Below are 15,565 nucleotides of genomic sequence, written 5' to 3' on the forward strand. Positions count from 1 at the left end.
GCTGGTTTTTTTTCATCTGGAGTGTTTAATCTATTTCAGGAATACAAAAAGGAGGTATATAAGAAAAGCTGTAATTAGGTAAATCTGAAAAAAAAAAAAAAGAGACCCTTCCTGCCCCTCTCGGATCAGCTGGTGCTTGGAAATACAAACCACAGAGCAATAGTTCTGTAGCACTGGTTCCACCATCTGAAATTACAGGAGGGAAAGGTAAGAGATGATCTGGCAAGCTGAGTCCTGTTCCTTTCCAAGAGAAGTTTAATAGTGTTCTCAAGTGCAGAAGAAATTAAGTACACTGATCATGGCTCCAATCTCAAAGAATACCAGCTCACAGGGAAAAGCTTACACTGCACTCCCCCATCAATGAGGAAACCAAACCTATCAGTGCTTTGCATATCATTAGCATTTACTTCCTTTTAGGAATTCATCAAAAGCTCTACTAATGCAGCACTTTCATTACTGAAGACAGCTCCCAGATTTCATGAACTGGCCATGGACATGAATTTCTGCTTCCAGCTGCAGGAAAGAGGGACACTGTTGTACCACTTATTACCAAGTACTAATCCTTTCCCCATTATTAATTTTTCCTCAGGTACCTTCGTATCCATTACAAACAAGACAGAGGTTTAGCACAGTTGTCCTCTGAAGCAAAACATCCTGAAAGGCAAAAACACACTTTCCAGAGGCTACTGTGTCTCTCACCTCCCTCCCTCCCATTTCATTGCAGAACCATTGCAGCATCAGCCTGGGCTGTATGCACACAGGAGTCTCTAGGACTTTCCACAATGCAGACTGCACATCCTAGATCTGACTACCTCTGTTACTCCAGGAAGTCTCTCTACCTTCCCAAGGACAGCTCCAGCATTCAGTTATACTGCTGCTGCCTCTCAGCTTTTCTGCCATGCTGGAGGGACATTCATGGAGATGGGCTACAAAAGGAATTTAAGCAACCTCAGGGCTGACTGCATGTCCTTGTTGTGCATTAATCAACGTTTGTCCAAAGTTCAGCACTCAGTTAGGAGATGACCAGATTTGAGCAACGATAGGGAATCAACTGCTCCTGCCACCTTCTGCCTTCCCACTCTCAAGCTGAGTCCCAATGGAAAAAAAAAAAGGCTATGTGATCAGGGAAACAAAAGCCAACCCTTGTGTGGAATCCTGGCCGAGGAGGGAGCAGTCTGGAGGTTGGGCAGGCAAAATGTCAACCCCACCAAGTGTTCAGCATTGCAACCAAATGCCATTATCTTCACATATTTCTGTACGTGGGGTTCAAAAGGCTGAGCCTTCAAGCAAAGAGGCAGTTACATAAAATATCCTCCCTGAGCCCCTCTGTTTACGTGATGCAACATTTGAATGCCAAATGCTCATTTTTTGCTGCACAGGTCATTTGAGCTATAAGACTTAACACATTAACATAACATTATTAATCCAGACAGAACAGGAAAAAATTATTTGTAGGAACAGATGCAGCTGTGAGAGACTGGAACAGAAAGGGAAAACTGAGATACACTAAGCACAAGAGAGATTCTGAAGACCACTAAAAGCTGAAAGGATGAATCTGGGCCATGATAACATTAAGAAACTGGAACATATGACGGCAGGCCGTTACAGAGAAGGCAATGAGGTCAGTACAAGCATGGATATACAGAAGGTAATTCTTTCTTGTCATGGCAGAAGGCAGACCTAAAAGCCACATCATCCATCCTTGTCCTTAGGAAATGCAAGTACTTCTGTTAATCACAAAGTTCCCACTGAAAAACTAATTCCTTGGTGCCAGTGCTCAAACTGTGTGTAATCACCTGCAGACATGTTCACAGTTTCACCACACAGGCATGTCCAGATCTGCTCTTGGGGCTTCCTGGGAATTCCCCTGGCTACTTATACTTTGATGCCTGAAGGTCATGCTGGGTTAATGCCTTATGTATCTGGAGATCTGGATTTTAGCTTGATTGTATCAGCACAGATGATTGATTGCAGCTGCTGGAACCTCATGCAACAAATATTTCACATCACTGAGCTATCACATAATATGGAGGGCTGGATTGTCAGAGTGCAGTGAGGTAGGGATGGTGCCAGACAAAGAGCCTGGTCCTGTTATGAAGAAAACCTTAGATTCTTACTCAATGCCCAGAGCTGACAGTACTTCACCTCACAGCTTACTTCAGCAAAGCTCAAATGTAAAGACAGAATCCACTATTTCCAGCAGCAATTATTTTTCTTCTGTGAGAAGGTAATAAATGACATTTCACAATACACCATTGGGTCCATATATTACTTTTTTTTGTTCCGCTAAATCACATGATGATTTGCTGGAACAGAGAACCTAAGGAACTGAAATTAGCTGTCCATCACTGCAGATGAAGTGTGCGTTTGCACAGACCTACGTTTTGTGCTTGCATGAAAAAGAAAAAAAGACACTGCAATCTATTTCTGGTCTTTTAGGCCATCTAAGTTGTCATTAAATTTTAAAATATTACTTAACTTAGGATGCTGACAATGCCAATCTACTTATGCACTCCCAACTTGCTTCTGATGCTTGTGAAAATCTCAACTGTATGCAGTGAAATAAAAACATACTTTCTCATAAGAAAGTATACTTCAGGAGTAATGAAGTATTTGCTATCACTTTAATGCTTACCAGCTTATAACTCACATCACAGCTTTTAAAGGCTTGTATAAACAAACAGTGCAGCCAGCACCTCTCTCTGTAACACAAAGCCAAAACAGGCTTTTAGAAAGGTACTGAATAATTTCCTTCTAAATATTAACTCAGTCATTGTATGTTGCACAACTGGAAAAAGAGACAGACAGACAAGATGCAATTAGGACACTTCACCACGAACTCTGTCTTACTTAGGGATTTCTGTTGACTCCTAGGTCCTAGCAGAATTTAATTCTGCTAAAATCAATGGGCATTTTTCTATCAGCCTCAATGGCAAGGATTTGAGTCATGGAATCATATACAGATGGAACATGGAAGGACATAATCTAATTGAATTACCTGCACTCAGCAGGTAATCAAGCACTGAATCCATAATAAATAAGCACAAGGGCTTAATGTGAGTAAGTCAACAATGCTTGGAATCCTGTATCTTTTGTCCTTCCCTTTTGGTGTTCAAGGACTTACCTTGTAAGAGTACATACATGGGAAAAATGACCAGGATGGGGGCAAATACTTCTCTCTAACACAGAAGAGATGACAGATGTGTTCTCAAACTCTGATTTAAAGGCACAGAGGGTTTCACAAGAAAAAAAGTCTGAAATATTGTATTCTGCAGACAGTATTCCAAAACCCACATCATCTTGTATTGCATATAAATCAAAGAACCTTTATTAAAGTCAGTGTCTTTTACACAGTTTGAGGTGTCAAACAAATGGATTTACAACATTACAAAGAAAACTTCACATCATTTCCCAGAAAACCATGGCAATAATATCTAGGTTATGTCTTTCATTGGTTTTCTGATGAAAATATGAACTCTTACCCTGCAATGTAATTATCTTTCCCAACTCAACTCCTACTTCACAAATATTGCATCACCCCAATGTTTTCCCCCTTCTACTTACTTTGGAATTTAGCATTGCTCAGAGCCCTCTTTCAGTTAAATTCTGCATTTGTTGATTATTTTAATGCATTGAAATTCTGTGCAAAGAGGAGGTTTTTTTCTCTCTCTCCAACCACAAAAATGACATTCCACTACTGTCTGGCAACTTAATTATTGCATGTTTTGGGTTCAAACACAAACTCCCAGAAGGTAGTGAGGGAAGGTGTCTGTGTACTTACGCATGTACAACCTCTTAGTCAGTAAACAAGAAGTCAGAAAAACCCAAGCCCACAATAAAAACCTTCCCAGATTCTTCCAGCTTCTGTCAGGAATTATTTAAAGCTTAAATTCCTTGATTTCATCCACAATTCTGAGGAGTGCTAGTGTTGTCTCTCCTGCTCACATCCCAAATGTCTGGAGAATGCAGTGGGAAAGAACAGTGAGAGACCACTAGAGTAAGACCCCACAAGGGAGTGAGCAAACCTGTGATGAATGCTGTGTACAACATGCATCCATGAAACCACATGCAACTCCTGAGAAGACAACTTCACAGCACACAATAGCCCAGTTAACAGAGTTGAAGTGAGGTCAAGCCTGGAACACTAATTTTAATTGTCTTGTTCTGCTTTTTTTTAATCCTCCTTTTTTTTCATTGTAAGGTCACAAATAACTTGGGTACATATTGGTTCTGAATAAAACACTGAAACATGAGTGTATTGTTTCTTTTTCTTGGAATTTCCTAGAGGAAAAATATTGCCAAAACAATTTAATAGCATATTCAAAATTAAGAGTTCATTTTGACCCAAATGACTATAAATTCACATTAAAAAAAGGGAAAGACAATAATTTCTTCATTTTCCAAATAAAGCAGAAAAATAACGGCAACAAAAGAGCATTTCAAAGAGCCACTGAACAATGCTGAGAAAGCATGTTTGTTATTCAAGGTAAAGGACAGTTCCTTTTGGAGTAGAGTTCCACAGCCTGAGGCTGAAAGATCTGTGTTTTGAGAACTGTGCTGTAAAAAATTAATACATTTGAGCTCCATTAATTTTTCATGTACATTCAACACAACCAGGGGAACTACCTCACTCCAATCTGAACCATTTCACTTCTCATAACACTGTATTTTCATAGGATCAAGACATGTCTCCTGTCAAGTGCCTGAAAGATGTGTTTTGAATTTGTTTCGAAGGTGCAGCTTTTCTCCAGATCATCATATTGAGGACTGTTCTCATGCCCGACAGTGTTGGCTCAGGGCTGTTGCCAAATACCACAGCACCACTTGTGACAGCCACAGGGAGAAGGGAGAGTTTTCACAATAGGAATTGGGCAATCAGATTAGCCAGTCCAAGGAGGATTATAAAGATGTGAATGATCAATGCTGGCCACCTCAGCTGCCCAGCACGGTGCTGGGAGATCATGTAGATCAGGGATGGATACACGAATACAAAGGCCAGACCGCATGTTGCTCCAGAGTATCTGAGAAAAGGAGGAGAAGAAGGGAAGAAGAAAAGGGGAAAAAAAAGAATGCTTTGTATTTATTCTAATTTCTTATTGTCATTTCCTCTCCCGTCAAACCAATGAGCAGTCTGGATGAACACTGACTATCTGCAGCTGCTAAACATCAACTTCTGTTCCCTGCTGTCCTTCACCTCCTTCATTAGCATTTCATTATCACCCTCTGTGTTGTCCAGCCCTCTGCTCGCCTGGATCTGCACTCTGACACACCTCTGTCATTTCAGTCACATCCCCTCATGCTGCTGGGGACTGACTCTTATCTTTGACTCCATGTTTCTACTTTCTTTGGGGAGATTTGTAAATGTACAACAGAAAGAGACTGGACAGCGCATCCTTTCTTATGCAACCTTTGCTGTTAGGACTGCAAGTCTCATTGCACCCCAGATATCTGAGGACAGATATTAAAGCATGTACGCATAGACCTGCTCTTGCATCTACAGCTCTTACTTTAATTTATTTAGTGAGCTCCTAGCAAGGCATTCTCCAGACCCGAAACAAACAACATGCCCTGCTGGTAACATGATCAACCACAGCAAGGGAAACATTTACCTGTTCTTATTCTAACCCCTCCCTTGATTACAAAAACCTTCTCATTATTTTCACCTGCTAAGCTATACTGCAGCCAAATGTACATTATTAATTAACAACATACTTTGTTTCAAATATTTGAACATTGCTTTTAGATGGAGGAAACATCACAAAATAGAGTAATCATTGGCAACATAAAACCAGCAAATGCCCAAGTTAGCCTGCATATATTCAATTTATCAGCTACTCAAATTCGCTGTTCAAAATGTTTGGTTGCTATGCACAACATAGGCACATTAGCAGAGGTCAGGATCAGTTTGCAAATGGAGAAATATATTACCTGGTATTTATTTTATTAGGAAGAAATCATTCACTGTAGGCACCCAGAGAAGTTGTGGCTGCCCTATCCCTGCAAGTATTCATGGCCAGCTTGGGCTTTGACCAACCTGGTCTAGTGGAAGGAATCCCTGCCCACTGCAGGGGGGTTGGAACTATTTGCTCTTTAAGATCCCTTCCAACCTTAAGGTCCATTCTATCATTCTAAGATTCAATGATGACGATTAACTACACCTGCTCTATTACTGGAATACAAAAATTTTCACTAAAAGGAGAGGTAAAAAAAAAAAAGAAGGAAACGGGGAAAAAAACCTCAAAGATCAGCCACCGAGCAAAAGTAAGTTATTTTGCTACTCTGGTCAGACCCAAGCCTGTAATTCTGGTTTTATAATTGCAGATTTCTATATTTTTAAACACCTCCCTCTCCTGGTTGCTGTAGGAAAGATGCAAACCAGGAACGAATGACGATGCTTATAAATATGGTGATGTCAAATGTAGAAAATAAAACTCCTAGATTATTTGCTCTAATATTTCCAAATTATAGAAATCCTAGCTGTTCATCAACATAGTAAATTTAAGATATTATATAGGGAAAAACTTTTATGTCACTTTTCTCTTTCAAGTTACTTGCTTTCTTGGATTTTTTATTACAGACTTCCAAATCATTTTCAGGGGAGATTCAGATTATATATTAGAAAATATTTCTTCACTGTTAGAGTGGTCAGGCATTGGAATATTGCCCAGGGAGGCAGTGGAATCACCACCTCTGGAGATGTTTAAGAGGTGCTGGATCTGGCACTGGGTGATATGGTTTGGGGGTTACAGTGGTAGTGCTGGTGGATGGCTGCATGTGACAATCGTAAAGGTCTCTTCCATGATTCTATACTGCATGTGATTCTATAATTCAAATGGTCTTAACACAAAATAAAACCTTGAGAGAAGCCATAAAATCACCAAGCAACTTTTCTACTGCCACCATATTCTTTCATGTGTACAGTTACAAGGTCCTCAGACACAGCTCCAATGAAACTGGAGAATCATCCCAACCACCTCAGGTACAGAGGCACAATTGCATACAGCTGGTTGTCAGAACTTTCAAAGAGCAGATTGTTTATACATCTAAATCATTATTTACAACTTAAGAAGGTGTAAGTCCCACAAAATATAAATATACAATTACTGCTGTTCCTTTACAACATCAAGAGGCAAACATGCAGCAACACCACAGGCAAACTCACTGCGCAACACTCACCTTATGATTCCTCCTATATTTGGATAAAATCTTGCCATTGCTACTCCAGCTCCTACAATAGCTAGGTTCAGGACGAGCACATGGAAAAGGCTACAGAGAAGTGAGGAAATAGTCTGAAAATCCATGCTGTATTTATAACCAAATACCACCATTATTCTTCATTTGCACTAACATTTAACTGGTACACAGATGGCATTTTCATTTGCATGACTCACTCGATTAAAGCTAATTAATTTCACAGCAAACATTCTCTACTGAATATTCATAGTGCCAATTTCTAAATACCCAGTGTTTTGACTCAGAATATTCTTAAGGAGTAAGAATGTGTAATTTGGCAACTCTTCTGAAAAACACCATACGTAGTACTCAGCACTCATGTATTTCAGATGGATATTCAAATACCAAAGAAACAATACTGTGTAACTTAATTCCCACAAGAAAGAATTGGTTTGTCCAGAGAGTGATCTGAATTGCTCAGAGTGAACTAATGGAAACCAGAAGAAAGGAAAGGATGCATCCAGTGGAAAACATTACAAAGATTACTAGAGGGGAAATAACACCTTAAAATTTGAACCCTACTGCATTTTAGTAGAGGACAAACATTTAGAATATTGGACATCATTCAGTATATGACCTGTGTCTTATTTATGCTGAAATTCTTTCTTGAACTTGTTTTTACAAATAATTTCCTGTTGCTTTTCTTTTGCATTAAGGATGAAAAAAATCAGATATTTTATCTTCTACAAAAGCAGCTTTTAAGGCATCAGATGAATTCAGAGTAGTTATGCACAGAACTGAGACCCAGGAGAGTATCACTTTTCTTTAGAGAATATGAAATGCTGGCATATTTTAACATAAGGTAGAGTCAGGAAATATAATAAAAACCTGGGATATTTCGGTCACACAGCTGTTTCTATGAAGAGAAAAAAGGATTCACACAGAGGAAACACACATACACTTACAGGTTTTGTTTATTCTTCTGGAGGGTATGATTTCTTAAAATAAACAAAAACTGTAGGTCAAGGCTCATTTTTTTCTTCACTGTAGAATGTATGTGTGTTACGGAGGATGTCACTAACTAACAAACTTTTAAAAAGTGACAACTTCCATGGCTGAAAGGCTGCCTGCCAGTTTCCAAGCTAGGAAGAAAGATTAGAGACACAGAGTACTCTCATTAAAATGCAGGGGATGAAGGTAACTAAAACACAAAGGAATAATTTAAGATACAGACTATTTCTAACCTTCACTCTTATAAACTGATTTCAAAAGGACAGAAATAGCATTTTTAATTTTGTACATGACATTTTAACAGTGGTGCAAGAGGTGTGCCTCACACACAGAAGATGGCACTGGGAATGCAGCAGCTGAAAGTTTAATGACAATGTAATAGGATATAAATCTGCGAAAGCCCATGGAAAAAAATAAAATCCCAAGAATCAGACTTTTTAGGACCAAATGTGTACAGCTTACCTAATATTGCTACGGAAAGCCAACTAACTGAGCTCTTCACAGAAAAGCGTCTGCCATTAAAAACTACTTTTTCTCTCCCCACACATATGGCAGAACTCAAATCTTACTGTCAAATAGCACAATTGAAGTCAAAAGTTTATGAACATAGAAAGCAACAGCACTTCTTTCATTCTTTTTTTTGCTGAGATTAATTTTCTAGCACGAGGGATTAAAAAGAGTGCAGGTTTAGTAACTCAGAAATGTTTTGCAAATTGGTGTCAATTCTGAGTATTTAAGCAGAAAACCTGAAAAAAACAGAAATATTTCATTCTGTCTTGTTTTAAAATAGAAGACATGATTTTGTTGCTCAAAGCTGTTGCTTTAAGAAAAATTAATTCTAGGTTCCCATAACTTAAAAAGCAAAGTGGTGTCTGTGTACGTTTGGTGTAAAATGAAAAATTTTTCAACTTCTTGATCTGAGAAAAAATTACTGGGTTGGGGAGGGGAATGTGTTTTGGCTCAATTGAAAACATGGTCCCAAAATGCTGGAGCCTCCAAATCAATTCAGTATTTGTGGAGCAGTGCTTTGCAGTTTTAATTGTCAGAATTAAGCAGGATCCTCAGTAACAATACCAAAATTAGAAAGCCTGAAAAGGCTTTAAATCTCTCTGTTTCAATGAGAAAGATTACACTGTATTTGTTCCCTGGGACATCCTTGCTCCTTTTTCTACCTTTTAGAACAGGCTGAGTTGTAACCATGTTATTGGGCAGCAGGTGTTTAATCAGAGAACCATTTATTTTACCTAGGCAGATATTCATAGTTCATCCCATCTCCAGGATGGGGAAAGAGCCTCATTCTCAGCAGAGAGAGAGGTATTGTCATTTAGAAAAAAACCCCTTACCCTACAGAATCTAGGGCGACTTGTACATGTATTATTTGAGACAGTACTTTTCATAAGACTGTAAAAGTTTCATGCAGGTGTGTTCAGATGGGACAAGAATCTCTCAGAGCCTGTGACATTTTAACAAGCTCTGAATTGCCCAGGTGTAGCCTGATGCTGGAATACTGTACAATTAATGGTCACCACACATTGCAAAAGGACAGTCAGAAAAACAGCATTTTTGGGGATGCACAACCATGCCACCTCTGCTTCTTATGACTATAGGAAGAAAAGTATTTAAACAATGTTAGAGACCAGAAGAGATCTGGCCTGTTTTTACCTAACTACCCTGCAAGGATGAACCCATTTTCTAAGCACTGCAACTCTCCTCGTGGCAAATGGTAGCAGCACTGGGTGGCCCATGCCAGGGCTGGACTGTCCACCTGGGCAGCATGACTGGGGCTGCTGCTCTTGAGGCACAGGTTGGGTTGCCTGAAGGAGGCTGTAATTCACACCGGAGGCACACCCACAGCAAGCCTTTTGTATTCTGTTCTCAGTCTGAACACTCCTGGTTGGGCTGCTGAAGACCTCAGCTCTTTTCTATCAAGGGAATGCTTTCTGCTCCCCTGCAAAAATCTTGCAATCCCACAAATACAATAGCAGAGCAGAGCAAAACAAAAGATTTTTTAAAAAATTGAAGATTTTCCCTCAGTCTTGATTTTTTCTCCTATTGCAAGGTTAACCTTTCAGACTGACAGAGTGGAGGAACAACCTGGTATGCCAGAAGATCATTAGAGGGCCTGCCCCATCAAGTGCTCTCCTGTGGAAGTGGCAGTTACACTAAAGTCACTGAACAGCACTGAACATATATATCTAATTAATGTTGGCATCCTCAAAGTAAGAATCATAAAAACAATTGTGAAACCAAACTCTAGTGCAGGGGAAATGAAAAGAAATAAACTGATTTTAAATCCTTTCAGGTCAGATGCAAGGAAATTAGTGTAAGTGCTGGACTCAGCATGGAGTCACAGAGTGAACACAGTAAGGGAAACTGGAAAGCCAAGAAAGAAATCAGGATCATTTAAGTAAGAATTTCTGAAATGTTACTGTATCTAAAAATGCATTTTCTTCCTGGAAATCTCACTCAAGTGACACTGGTCAAAAGACCATGAATCACAGCTGTTAACAAGCAATATAGAAGCTAGGTGAGGAGCAGATAAGCAAACATGCATGCAAACAGCAGAAATGTCTTGCATTGCATCGGAGCACATACATCTGTGGGAGAACTGGCAGGTCTGCTGGGCTACCATGGAGTAAAGGGAGGACAATCGGTAAGGAAAGCCAAGTGATTTTTGTCCATTATCTTATTTCAAGCTCTCAGAACAGGAAAGACATTAGGAAGTATTAAAACATTATCAGGTAACTGTAGAAAGCATTTTATGCACAGCATATAATTAATCAAGAGAATCTCTGTCACAAATATCACTGTAGCCAAGTGCCAGTAACAATAATGAAAAAAATTGATTTTCTGTACAAATAAGACAATCCAGAATCAAGAAAGAAACAGAAGATAAAAGCACAGGCCTCTGGCCCCAAGTCAGCTGTCCAATGACATCATTGTGAACATATCTCACTTGAGAAAATAATTTCCCAATACCCAACATTTTGGCCTTCCCTTACAACACCAAAGAAAGTAGAGAGAATGAACAGTTCCTGGGTTTTGTCCCAGTACATCACTTTCTGTGTTGCAGTCTGTACACTCTACTAGCACACGTGTTGCAAGATGAAGGAAGGAATTAGCATGTCTTCTCTTGTGTCTAAACCTTTTGCAGCAAGCACAGAAAGGCTGAAAGCTCAGTGGGATCGAGTGCACCCTCAGCACCAAGCTGTGAAGTGCAGCTGACACACTGCAGGGAAGGGATGCTGTCCAGAGAGATCTTGCCAGGCTCAAGAGATAGGCCTGTGCAAACCTGATGAAGTTCAACAAAGCAAAGTGCAAGGTCCTACACCTGGGCTGGGGCAATCCCAGACATTCCTCTAGGCTGGACAGAGAAGTGATTGAGAGCAGCTCTGCAGTGAATGGCTTGGGGGTGATGGTTGATGAAAAACTTAACACAAGTTGCAGTGTGTGCTCACAACCCAGAAAATCAGCTGTGTCCTGGGCTGGATCCAAAGGAGTGTGGCCAGCAGGTCAAGGGAGGTGATTCTCCCCCCTCTACTGTGCTCTTGTGACACCCCACCTGGAATATTGTGTGCAGTTCTGGTATCCCAGCATAAGAAGGACATGGAACTGTAGGAGCAAGTCCAGAGGAGGCCACAAAGTTGGTAAGAAGACTGGAGCATCTCCCCTATGAGGATGGGCTGAGAAGTTTGGGCTCTTCAGCCTGGAGAAGAGAAGATTGTGTGGAGACCTCCTAGCAACTTTCTAGTACCTGAATGGGGCATATAAGGAAGCCAGAGAGGGACTCTTCATTAGAAACTGTAGTGACAGGACAAGGGGAAATATGGTTTTAAACTGAAAGAGGGGAAATTTAGGTTAAATATACAAAAGAAACTCTTTATTGTGAGGGTGGTGAGGCACTGGAACAGGCTGCCCAAAGATGTTGTGGCTGCCCCATCCTTGGAAGTGCTCAAGGCCAGACTGGATAGGGTTTTGAACAGCCTGGTCTAGTGGGAGTTGTAACCCAGGGGGGTTAGATCATGATCATGAAGGTCCTTTCCAATCCAAACCTTTGTATGATTCTATGGGATGATGTCTGTCAGTAGACTACTGTGCTCAGCATATGTAGATGTAGAAACAAATGCATGTAGAAACATGCATTTGTTTTTAAGACAGGCAGAGACAAGGGTGACTGATATAGGTACATAAGAGGAAGGAAAATTCCCCTTCTTAGCATCAGGGGTGCTTTTGCTCTCCTGACTGCTGGAAGAGACAGGATACTCATTTTCTCTAGGCTTCAAACAAGCAAGCTCCCACTGATCAGGTGACCCCTGCTGTGAAATCTGGGAGAAGAAAAAAGTTATGCATTGTCTGCTTAAGTTTTTAAGTTTGGAGAGAGTGAGCTGCTTCTTCATGAAAGACTATGGATTAGTAGAATACACTATGGATACACACAGCAAAGTTCATTTGCAGAAAAATAGCACTACAAAGTACCTAAAAAGTGTGGGACAGAAGAGATAGAAATCAGTCTTCAGACAATAAAAGCTCCCCTGAAGATGAGTAAGTAGTTTCTCATTATAATCCAGTTATAACCCATGGCCTACCAGCAAAAAACAGGATATGAACAAGGATGGTGCTTTTGGTAGAACCAATTATCAATATTATGAGCTGGAAAGCAGTAAACCAATACCTTGGTGCTTCATCATAACCAGTGACAGATAAATAGTAAAGAAAAAGGAGGAAAACTCTAAGAATTGAACTGATCTGAGAAATACAAACATCACGGGTAAATAAAATTGCATGGCAGCTCTGTAAGCATGTGATCAAGCTATCAGCTTTAAGATGCATCCATCCAGAATTTCAAGTACTCCAGCTAATAACTCAATGGCTATCTGCTAACTCCATCTATAGCAGGAGCAGGTATCCACATCTGCAAACAACTGCTGATCTGAAGAAGCCTGGCTTTTAAAATCAGTGAGCTTCCATGTGGAGCAACCTACGGCTCAAAAATGAAGATAGGAAGATTTAGAATGGAGGCTTGGACCAAAAAAGGAGGTGTGTTTGTTAGATTTTGTTGCTGATGTTTTTGTTTGGACAATTACAGCCAAAGGCAAATTTCTAGGATTCTTTCAGCTACAAAGGAAACTTAATATAGGAAAAATACACATATGGAAAGATGTGATCCAGCACATTGAATCACATGGTTCAACAAGGCTAGGTTTCCAATGAAGATCCTGCTTTACCCTTCTATTTCACTACTTGCACAAGAGTTTTCAGCAGCTACATTACCTAGAATATTCTTCTCTGTATATACACCTTATACACATGTCTAAGACCTAAAGCGTAAGTGTCTGCAGGTCAGTCTTACTGTCCAACAACTGTTTGCCCCAATTATTGAGGACTTTGATAAAAGAAGCCAAGTGTATCAAACTACCAGTAGGAGTGCTCATTTTCCTACACAAAAGCCATGGAACTTAGTATTTCCAGGGAGATTCTTCAGGGTGGATCAACAGTCTCACCAGTAAGACATCAGTTTATGCCACTAAGAGCCACATCTTTATATTTGTAAAATGTTTCGCCACATAAGCAGCTCAGATAAAAACTGAAAATACTGAAATTTATTCTAGACAGGTGATATAGATACCATGCTATTAAAGGACCTTCATCTTATGACTGGTGAGAACCAGTCATGAAGACATATTTTACAACCAGGAGTAAATATCTACTATCTTCCCAGAGACATATCTTGTGCTTGCTACTAGCCTTCAGCTAGTTCTCACAGCATGGAAAAAATAAGGGCTGACCTTGGCTGTTGTATACGCACAGAGGTGAGAGCCTGAAGGTTGTCTGAGTAACTTTTGTGCAATGTTTGAGACACCTGGGATACTTGAGAAATAGATAGCCAACCAGCCAGAATATGCTACCTTATCACAACAGGTTGGAGTGACTTATGTGGCTTCCTAGAATCCATTTTTGACTTCTCAGAAGCTTTAAATACCTCCCTATAAGACTTTGAGAAAATTTAAATTAAAAAATGAGTGAAGCTACCCACAAGACATCCTGGAGACAAGAACCAAGCAAGTATTTGCATCATCACATTCGTCATAGCATGAAGGCTTAAAACAGTAAGCTGGAATTAACCTGAGAAGGGACTGGTATGAAGCTGTAGGTTCTAGGAGAGGGCATGAGGGAAATGAAAACCATTCTGGTCAGGGAGTAACTGGAGGGAGGAGATAGGAAGAGGCACATCCTCATAATATAAAGGGAAGGACTATTTCCCAGTGGCTGTGAAATCCATGTTTAGCACTTAAATAAATGGCCTTGTTTCCAACAGTAACTCGTAGCAGTTCCTAAAAATCTCCTCAACGCTGAACTGCGTACAATTTAGCATCCAAAAAAGCAGGCCCTTATTTCACTGCCTAATTTTAGGCATTCAGTTTCTAGAACCTCTCATACCTATTTTAGGACTCAGAAGAAACCTGAAACTTGGAACAACGTCTCTGCAGACCTGTATGCTACTGCTGATGCCCCAGAGGAAATACACATTCCTTCCTGAGCTATTTTGTTTCCTTTCCTCCATCAACAGTAATTCACAATATAAAATAAGAAACTTGGAGATAAATGCCAACTTCTCACTGTGCCAAATTCAGACAATACTCCAAATATAAATGTCCTAGGTTTTATTTTAAAAAACCCAAACAAACTAAAATTGAGCTCTGGATCAGCTCTTCCCTGGAGTTCAGACAGTGTACAAATGCAGGGTTGTGGCTCATCTCTGAAATTAGCATGTGAAAAGCTATTTTTGTAAGCATAGCAGCAGCGCAGATAACACAACTAACAACTCACTTAGCTATTAGCCCTGTTCCCAAACAGATGGATGATTACTAATCATGCACAATCAAAACAGAGACAGCACCCTGAAAGGTTACTATCTGGAGCATATGTCCTTCACAGCTTAAAGACTACTAGGCAAAACGCTCCTGAACTAAAAGATCTATTTGTTCTACACAACTTTTTGCCATATAAATGCATAACACAGAGGAACTGTGTTGACAAAATTCCTCTGTTTATTGACAAAATGAAGAGCTAAGCCAAAAAGAACCCCCCCAGTTCTGCTCTGCCAAGCTGTAGCAGTCCTGATCTGAAGGCCAGTTTGCTTTGCATGCCTATTCACCCTGCAGTGAAAGTAGCTTATGAAATGTACCTAATGTAGCAAAGGAAATCCCCCAAAGCAAAGCCAATTTTCTGACAACACAAAGTTGCCAGTTAAGCGAACTGTGCCAAACTCTTGTCGAGGAACAGACTTCTTACCTTGGGTAAGCGTTTCCAAAAAACTGTCTTAACAGCTGAACTCGTGCCAGGTAGCCCAACAACGGGTACACAGTGATCATCTGGAACA

At 40.1% G+C, this 15,565-nt stretch overlaps 1 protein-coding gene across 1 annotated transcript in view; it reads right to left on the reverse strand.

Annotated features, from left to right (window-relative positions):
• Positions 1 to 4,705: 4,705 nt before the first annotated feature.
• SLC38A9 (solute carrier family 38, member 9) overlaps positions 4,706 to 15,565 on the reverse strand; it is a 34,764-nt gene continuing 23,904 nt past the window's right edge. The window contains exons 13-15 of the mRNA XM_009081873.1: positions 15,478 to 15,563; positions 7,177 to 7,266; positions 4,706 to 5,021 (exon numbers count right to left, since the gene is read on the reverse strand). Of these exons, the coding sequence (XP_009080121.1) occupies positions 4,856 to 5,021; positions 7,177 to 7,266; positions 15,478 to 15,563 (342 nt within the window). The 3' untranslated portion in view covers positions 4,706 to 4,855. The remainder of the gene's footprint in view (positions 5,022 to 7,176; positions 7,267 to 15,477; positions 15,564 to 15,565) is intronic.

The sequence above is a fragment of the Acanthisitta chloris genome, unplaced genomic scaffold (assembly GCF_000695815.1).
Source record: "Acanthisitta chloris isolate BGI_N310 unplaced genomic scaffold, ASM69581v1 scaffold3089, whole genome shotgun sequence".
Classification (NCBI taxonomy): Eukaryota; Metazoa; Chordata; class Aves; order Passeriformes; family Acanthisittidae; genus Acanthisitta; species Acanthisitta chloris.